General features: G+C 39.7%; 1 protein-coding gene across 1 annotated transcript; it reads right to left on the bottom strand.

Moving 5' to 3' along the window:
* Positions 1–2,262: 2,262 nt before the first annotated feature.
* LOC113083121 (lymphotoxin-alpha-like) lies at positions 2,263–9,509 on the bottom strand. Its single transcript, XM_026254383.1, has 7 exons — positions 9,479–9,509; positions 6,724–6,860; positions 3,941–3,976; positions 3,825–3,858; positions 3,671–3,736; positions 3,307–3,541; positions 2,263–3,234 (listed from the first exon to the last, which is right to left on the bottom strand). The coding sequence occupies exons 1-7, from the start codon at positions 9,507–9,509 to the stop codon at positions 3,075–3,077; spliced, it is 699 nt and encodes a 232-aa protein (XP_026110168.1). The 3' UTR covers positions 2,263–3,074.
* Positions 9,510–9,604: the final 95 nt, after the last annotated feature.

Genomic DNA, 9,604 nt, shown 5'->3' with positions numbered 1-9,604 from the left:
GGCTTCTTTTTTGACCTATAGAGTTTTAGTCGGCAACAGTGAATGGCACGGTGGATTGTGTTCACCGACAATGTTTTCTGGAAGTATTCCTGAGCCCATGCTGTGATTCTCATTACAGTAGCGTTTCTGTATGTGATGCAGTGCCGTCTAAGAGCTGAAGATCACGGGCATCCAGTATGGTTTTCAGGCCTTGACCCTTACACACAGAGAATGTTCCAGATTCTCTGAATCTTTGGATGATATTATGCACTGTAGATGATGATAACTTCAACTATTTTTCCTCTGAGAAACTCCTTTCTGATATTGCGCCAGTATTTTTTGCCGCAGCATTGGGGGAATTGGTGATCCTCTGCCCATCTTGACTTCTGATTAGGTCAACTTATTAGGTCAATTGCCAATTTAATTTATATATCTGTCTGTCTGTCTGTCTGTTTATCTATCTATCTATCTATCTATCTATCTTTAAATGACATGCATGGCTGTTGGAGGAAGTGACATCAGACTCCTGTCATGCTCAGGTGTAGTGTGAGCAGCTGTGGAAGGAAACCACCAGGTGTATCAAATGCCATGTCACCAAGACTGCACAGTGTGCTAATGAGTGTACGAGAGCATCTAGTGTGTAGGCGTCTAGACCTTACACTCCTTCTATAGCCACATTCAGTCCAGGAGCCCTCAAATAGTTAACTCCTGCTCTCAAGGGACTTTCTGTTGGCACTTATGTTTGAGATTTCTGCACATGATAAGACACAGAAAGAAACATAATCTCGACGTAGATCATTGTCTTCCAAATGCTTGAGTGAACTGAAGCCCTGAGATCTAGTTGAAGAAAATCCTGCGAGATCGAGTAATGCTCACACATATTAAGACGTCTCATATTGTAATTCAAGGTTCATATCGATATGTTTGTAAACGTGAAGTGGAAGTCCCTACGGTAGTGAAACCCTGCAAGTGTTTGTCCAGCACCTTCAAGCTGAAGTGTGCACTTTATACACACTAAGGCACTTTTCTCACTTCTCTTTTTGCTACATTCTTGTGACTGAGCTGACGTCAAAAGGAGAAACTCGTGTTAAATTGTTTCTTTTCTCCTGGTAAAGCATCTAGTATAATGACGCAAGTTTTACAGGACACCACAAATGGCATCTTGAAAAACATTTTTTTTTTCAAAGTTGTAAATAAAAAATGAATATATCATGATCCCCTTTATATATTCCATTTAACTATATTTATTTCACTATTATTATTATTATTATTATTATCTATATAGCTTGCGTCTAGTATGTGTATTCAGTATTGTGTCTTGTATTGTGAAGCATTTTTGTCAACATCAGTTTTTTTTGTGCTTTATAAATAAAATGTGTTGATTGAGTACATTGTACAAGAGAATGCTATTTGCATCTTTCTACATCAAACATTTGTGTTTAATTCGATGTGTTACCATGCCTTTGTAATTATTTGTGAAACGTACTAGGCATTTTTTTCAGTGTGCAAATATAACATCTCACCCAGAATGCATGTGTTTCTGACAGATATTAATAACTGAACGATCATCTTCAGCAGTTTCAGCAGTTTAGCAGTTGTGTCAATTGCAATGCAAATCAACTCGTCAGATTGATGCATGTGCACTTAGTTTCTTGTGCAAATTGTAGACAGGTGGATTTACTCTTTTGCATGAGCAGTTTGCTTAAATGAATTAGAAATTCACATTTGGTGTGAACAGGAAATGTATTATTTTATGGAGGAAAATTAGCCAAAGCTATTGAGAAACTCAGTTCTTTTGTAATACCAGTATCTGCCAGTGGGGGCGAATGGACCCTCACACACCAGCCAAACAAGACCCCCCCAATCTGACCTGTGGGTCACAGAGTAACATCAGCTTGACTCACAAATGTGGGCAGAATACATTAGCAGGGATTATCTACTTTCTATCTGAACGCGGAAAGAAAATCGAAAAGAAACTACACAGCCATTCGTTTGTGGGCGCCTGCAGGTTTTTTTGGAAACTTCCGTTGTGAATGCAGAAATGCGCTGAGTCAGGAAAAAACAACCGCTGCCCCCCCTCCAAAAAACCCGTTTGTTCCTGTGCTCGGTCTTATTCCAGCGCGCACCGCCACATCCTGCCTGTCCCCACACATCTCCTGCTTATCTGTGCTTCCCTCCATCTCTCTGTCTCTATCTGTGAAGCACACTGAGGCTGAACCGAGAGATGGAAGAGAGGAAGATACCCGTCGTTGAGCAAGACTCTTGTGACTCGCAAGAGAAGACTCTGACAATGCAATATTTTATTATTATGATTTACATTTAATCAATATGACATTACAGTATGCACTTTTATAAATAACAACAAATAATGTCACACCCCCACTCCTCGCCAGAAGCTGAACGCACAGCTGAACGTTTGATCGATTCAAGTGCACGTTGAACGCACTTAAAGGAGGAGTTCAGCCATACATTTAAACTTAACATTACAGTGAATGAGAACCAAACAGCTGATAAAAACATCACAATCATCAACAGCACTCCAGTCCATCAGTTCACATCTGGAGAAGACAAAAGATGAAACACATCCAAATATGAAAATATGAGTCCGTAATTCATAATAACACTTCTGCCAAAACTGTTCTGGTCTGAATCAGGAGAGAAATCTGCACAGATCCAGCAGCGTTTAAACAGATCTAAACTAATACGTGTCTGGATGTTGATGTTGAGAGAAAACAGGAGAAGCACTTTTTCACCGGAGGAAGTGTTATTATGTATTATACACTGGAGAGCCTATGGTTTATAATCATACATATATATTCATCTTATAATAGATAAAATATGGATAACAAAAATTGTCTGAAACATGTTTTCTTAAATAAGAGTAAGAATAAAAATAAAACATGATTACATGATTAAAGGAGAAATAGCATTTGATCTGTCGGTCAGAATTCAAATATATTTTATTCACCTGAGAAGTCAAAAAAATAAAAAAAGCACAATTCTAATATTGCAAAGATTGATCAAACATGTAACATATACTCTATAAACTGGAATGAGAACCCGTGTGTGATTTTCTCACAGCAGTATGTCAGTAATTAGACCATGAAGGCCCCAAAGAAGTTCTCGTAGACTTCTCCATACACCAGCGAGCTGTTATTGACCTTCACGAACACACTGTCTCCTTCAAACAGCTGGAAGACGCCTCCCAGGTAGCTGTTGCCCCTCCACTGGGATTTACTGGGCACGCAGATGAACCTACAGAAGAGACACGATGAGCTTTACTCTTGCGGCTGTGGTCTGAGGAGATCTGTGTGTGCTGTGGAGTACCTGGAGCTCTGCATCAGCTCGATGGCCTTGGAGCTGTACCTCTCTGTCCACTGCATCACCTGGTGCTTGAAGAAGCTGCAGTTCTCCATGTGAGAGATCTTGGAGAAGATGTAATAGTAGCCGTCCTGCTGGACGTACAGGCTGTTGTTCTTGTACTGCAGACCCCTCATGAAGACGGGGAAGCTGTCGGCCCTCCAGTGCAGGACGCCGTTCCCACCGGACACGGGCGAGGCGACTACACACACACACACACACACACACACACACGTCATGCAGGAACCACTTTTAAATCTACTTTTAGAAATATAATGGCTGATGCATATGAAGAAAACTACTCGGCTGTGTGTGGAAGGTGTTTACGTACTTTGCAGAAATGCTGCAGGTTTGCTCTCAGCTTTGGGAGGCTTTGCAGGCGAGACCTCATTAAAATCTGTTGAGAAAACAAGCCGAATGAACACTGAACACATTGTGAAGAGCAGCACTTCAGTGACGGTGTGTGTGTGTGTGTGTTTACCAACCATGAGAGCTTCTGGGAAACGAGGACTTCTCTCCCTGCGGATAAATATTTACAGCAGCGTTAATACGATAGACAAACACACGTTCATGTACGCACTTGTGTAAAAAATATACTCACTTTACTATATTCTAGTATCTGGACATCTGATGTTGGCTAGAAAGAGAAAAGAAAGAAAATATTTGATGTTTTTCACTTGACATTTACTGAAATGTTTGGAATCGAGTCTTGAATTGAGAATCGATTCCCATTGTTGTTTTCAACTCTTTTTTGATACTTGTTTTTAAGATTGAAGGAACCTTTCCCCAGATGCACCACTGATCTGTGCTCAAGACATTTTCTTTCAGAATTATCATTGGCTGGAAGAAAAGTAATAAATAACCTCTGAATGTTTTTTTTTTAAACTAGTTCATTAGAGATATCTATCCGAAAGAACATTTTCGTGGAAACGAATCAGACTTCTTAACACTTTTAGCGAACATTTGTTGAATTAATGAGTGCTTCTTGATGGGACTGATTCCAATCTGTGGAAGAGAGTCTCGATTCCCAACGCCTCAGAATTCAATCTTTTTGGAATCAGAGTTTTATAAACATCGTAACGAATGAATGAACGGCTGTTTGGAAACATGCAAATGATGTCGAACATCCTGCGTGTCAGAAAAGGAACATCAAGTCCAACTTCGGTTAAATTCTGTATCTACAGTGTGCGTGATGCTAATTTTGTCACCGTTTGTAACCACATACATTTGTAAAGACGCATACTTCGCACACACAGATCACACATGTGCACTGAATTTGCTTTGCACTAATCAGTTGTTCCACGAGGTGGCAGCACTGGAAGAAAGCCAAACGCAAGAGACGGAAAATCAACAACAAAGAGATGCCTGTGTTCATGTGTGCTATCAAATGGATTATACTTTGAAAAGCAATGCATTTGAGTGTTGCTAGTGTACGTGTATAAATTACTTAGTGCTTTACATAGTGGTTTATGTCCTGGAGTAGAAGGCTGTTCAATACCAACATTTTTGGGATCAAGTCCGATTCTGATTCCTGGTTCCCGATTCAGTGAGATTTGATTCCAAGAATTGATTCCCCACTGTTGTTTTCAATTCTTTTATTAAAAGCCTCCCAGTCCTATAAGATCAGTAAGGATGTATGGAAAGTAATAGTCCTCCAGTTCATGCACTTAAGTCTTTTCCAGGACCGTAACACACTGTAATTAGTTTTGATGGAGGATATTACGCTCTTTACCAGAATGAACACCAACTGATTTCAGTACATGGAGCTGAAACCTGTATTTCCAATGCCCTTTACTGCGTGTTATGACTGTATAAGGTTGGTGTTTTTTTTTTTTGGGTTTTGAAAATGTCACAGTGGCTTATGTGTCTGACCTGGGTGTGAGTGTGCAAACCCTTATATATGTTTACAGGAAATCTACACAGTGATCCAAAACCATCAGCAATAATCTGTGGGGGTTGTGCAACCTAGCGGTTAGCAATCTGGGCTAGTTACCCAATGATTCAAACCCTCAGCACTTGGAAAACCTCAGGGCTACTGGTGAACTAGACCTGCCACTGACCAAAAGATGGGTTATCCAGTCATTACTGACTCTAGAACAGCAGAGGAGTGCCTTATTTAACAGAAGACGCTGATTCCTCTGATCAGGGGTCAAAGAAGACAACGCAGAGTGAGATTGTGAGACGTTTGGCAGCACCCAAACAGAGAAAGATGGGAGCATTCCCTGCAGTGTAAGAGGAAGTGATGTCTGTAGTCATTGCACACGCGTGTTTCATGAGCTCTTGTATTATCTGAGACACACTCTATGATCACAGAAAAGATTAGAAGCACTGTGAAGTACACGCGTCCCTTCAGACCAGATCAGTCAGCAGCACGAGAGCATCTCCATCTTCAGTCCGTCATCAGGGATCTCTGTGCTCTTCTGGAGCTCGTGTACACACTCAGGACTCTAGATGTTGAAGGAGACTTCATGTCATGTGTTCATCTCCGTTTTAAGGGTCACACTTGTGATCCTCGGGGCTCAAAACTGGTCAAAGATTACTTACACTAATGTTGTTCCACGTGTTTCTTTCTTCACACTCACACACTCTCTCACACACACACTCACTCACACACACACACACACACACACACACATACACACTCACACACACACACACACACACACACACACACACACACACACACACACACACACACACACACACACATACACACACACATACACACGTTTGTTTTTGTGTAAAGTGTGTTCATCCCATAGGCGTAATGGTTTTTATACTGTACAAACTGTATATTCTATGACCCTACACCTAACCCTAACCCTCACAGGAAACACACACTCACACACACACACACACACACACACACATATATGTTCTAACTGAGACTTATTATAGTCCTTGCATATCATTGCTTTTTTGTTGACCTGACTGCTTCTATTGTCCTCGTCTGTAAGTACTGTAGCTTTGGATAAAAGTGTCGACTAAATGACTAAATGTAAATGAATGCACTATATTTTTATTCAATAACATTGCTTCATTAATATTCTGTATTTTGAAGGAATTTAATGGTCCTATATACTTTTCTCTGATAATTGTTGTATAGACACGTAAAGCTGTGTTTAGATTTTAATTTAAATTATTGTCAGATGTACTTTTATGAAGTTTTGCATTTGGATATATTTGGGCATAATTGAAGACTGGCAGATTTTCTGTTTTCTAACCAGGTTTGCATCCTTTCTTGTTTTAGTTTTTCTGTATGTGTGCATGTGCAAAAGTGCAAACATTTAGCAAATGAAAAGCAGAGTATTTTGCTCTAACATGAGTGTTATCTGAGCAGACGTACAGTAGTAACTGATGAGGAGCACGTGCACGAGGACTCACCGTGGACCTGCTGTACAGATGCCAGATGAAGCCAGCCTCGATGAAGACCCCCAGCAGAGCCACGGCCAGCAGCAGGTAGATGATGAAGAGCGCCGGGCCGTCCCTCCTCACAGACACCGGGGGGCGCGAGCGCCTGGCTGTCCACCACAAACACCTTCATGTCTTTATTCACACTCTCAGCTGTGTCCACCATGATGCTGCTCCTGTACGACTGACCTCACAGCTTCAGACGCCAAACCTGCCTTCACTGCAGTGTGTGGGAGTCCATCCTCACCGCTAGCACATCATCTGAGCTGCTAAGAGAGACCTGACATCCTCTGACCCTGAGCCTCACTGAGACACAGACACAGACACAGAGAGAGAGAGATGACCGCCCACTGCTGAGAGAGGAAGGGTGTGTGTCTCAGAGACAGAGCGAGAGAGAGAGAGACAGAGAGAGAGAGAGAGAGAGAGAGAGAGAAGGAGGGAGAGAGAGAGACACACACACACACACACACACACACGGAGAGAGAGAGACAGAGAGAGAGAGAGAGAGAGAGAAGGAGGGAGAGAGAGAGAGACACACACACACACACACACACGGAGAGAGAGAGAGAGAGAGACAGAGAGAGAGACACACACACGCACACACACACACAAACAAACACACACACACGGAGAGAGAGAGAGAGAACTAGGGAGGGGTTCAAGAAACTAAAATAAGGAAGTTTCGGCTGTAAGATGATATATATCTGTCACTACATATTTACGTCTGTCTTCTGAAAACTTTTGTTTTGTTCTTTTGTTCTTTATGTCATTGTTATAAAAAAGTGACAATATCTTTCTTACTGCATACAAAGTAACTTTTTATTATTGTTACTTATAAAGTAATATTATCCTACTTAACACATAAAATGTAACTGTTTATTATTAAGATATTACTGCTTAAAACAATACTGTGTAATCTCATAGAAAGGGACTTAAAGTAACAATGTTGTGCTGTCATGAAAAATAGCTTTTTATTACTTAAAATGTAGCAGTCATACTTGTTGACTAACAAAAAAAAATTGTAGTTGTTTAAATTAACAATATTTTGTTATATGAATAGAAAAGTAACTTTTTATAAAAATAATATCCTACTTGCACTTTAAAAAGTGACTTTTATTATGTTGCTGAAAAGTAGCAATATCCAATTAAATAAAAACTAACGTTTTTATAATTATTAAAGTAACAATGTTGTGCTTATTCCATAAAAAGTAACTTTTTTACATCATAATATCCAACTTATTATAAAAAAGTCACTTTTTTTCTTTTTTCTTAATGTAACAATATTGTTCTTATATTCTAAAAATACTTTTAGAATTATTGTTAATTAAAGTAACAAAATCCCAATTATTGAATAAAAGTATCCCTAAGAATATTAGGTTCCTAAAGTAACAATATTGTGCTAATTTCATAAAAAGTAACTTAAATTGTAACAATGTTCTACTTAAAAAAATGTTACATAACTGTTACTTTACATGAAAAGTAACAATGTCTTAGTTATAATATCAAATGACAGCTAGTAAAGTATGAAAGGGGAAGTAACTGATGTTATGTAATTTCATTTCTGTAAATGTGTGATGAAATGTTAAACAGGTTTGTTTGAAGTTTCCTCACTGCAGTCCTGAAATCCTGTTACGTTTGTGTTAGTGTGCGTGCAGACGATGCATCAAGAACTGCACAAATATATAGTCATCCGGAAAAAGCATACACCAAGAGAGGTGACCACAGGTGCTCTCGCTTATCTGATGACCTAGAGACTAGTGCATTCATGCACCTATATAAACCCACGCACACACACACACACACACACACAGGTCTGTGATCTGCAGTGAGGCAGGAAGCCGTCGGCGTCTCTCATGATGCGCGTCTGCACTGACCGTGAATCATCTCTGCACACACACTCTCACACACCTGCACTCATGAAAGCGGACCAGCGTCTGATCTCTGCTCAGCTCTGAATCTGTATTTTCACTCGCTCTGTGTGTGTTCAGAGTTCACCAGCTCAGTTTAGTGTTTTCAATCACATTTCCCAGGGTTTTCTCCCCTCCCTCACAGCGACGCCTGTACTGTACACTGTACACCTGCACTTATTTGTTTTTGTGTACCGGTAGTTTCATTTGCAGTTGAAGCTTTTATGTGTATGCTGTAGAATACTCTTTATGTTTTTTTTTTCAACTGCTTACACACAAATCTAAGAATTGCACACACAAAATGAAAATCTCTTGCAAAATGAAGCACATCTCAATAGCAAACAGTTGCAAACACCTTTGATTTTAGTGTCTTACATCAAAAACTGAGTGCTGTTTAAAAAAAAACAAAAAACACACTAAAATCAGAGCCGATGGCTGAGAGAAGGTGTATGGTTTTGCAGATTTGGTGTGTGCCTTCAGAAATAGTTTGACAAGTAAATATTATGAGTAAGCAGTTGAAAAAACTGCTATAATAAAGACAAGCATGAGCAATATAATGATGCTTACATAATGACAATAATAATAGTTGTAGCAATAATTATAATAATAATAATAATAATAATTCAACGAATTGTCTGTCATTTTATTGACAGTAGTCAACATCTGAAGTGGATTAGAAAAAAGTTAATCAGAGACAAGAACGCATTTTGGTTTCAGGACAACTTTGATGAAAGGTTTTGATCCACTACAGATGTTGATCAAATCTCTCTCTCTCTCTCTCTCTCTCTCACACACACACACACACACACACACACACACACCAGCAGGAGTCTGGTTTGGTTGTGCTGCCATCTAGCGATATGACATCCTATCAGCGCACTACACAAGATCCCCTGATGCTCTGAATGAATTACTCTTTAGAGATGTGACTGTGAGTATCAAGTAAT

The sequence above is a fragment of the Carassius auratus genome, unplaced genomic scaffold (genome assembly GCF_003368295.1).
Source record: "Carassius auratus strain Wakin unplaced genomic scaffold, ASM336829v1 scaf_tig00037428, whole genome shotgun sequence".
Taxonomy (NCBI): Eukaryota; Metazoa; Chordata; class Actinopteri; order Cypriniformes; family Cyprinidae; genus Carassius; species Carassius auratus.
The sequence above is the reverse complement of the archived record's forward strand: the minus strand, read 5'-3'. Positions and strand labels throughout refer to the sequence as shown.

Excerpts from the sequence above, each read along its gene's own strand:
- LOC113083121 (XM_026254383.1), bottom strand. The coding sequence starts at position 9,509 with ATGGCAGCACAACCAAACCAGACTCCTGCTG. Across the intron at positions 3,737-3,824 it reads GTTTCCCAGAAGCTCTCATG|ATTTTAATGAGGTCTCGCCT; the intron begins GTTGGTAAACAC and ends TTTTCTCAACAG. Across the intron at positions 3,235-3,306 it reads GAGCTGATGCAGAGCTCCAG|GTTCATCTGCGTGCCCAGTA; the intron begins GTACTCCACAGC and ends TCTCTTCTGTAG.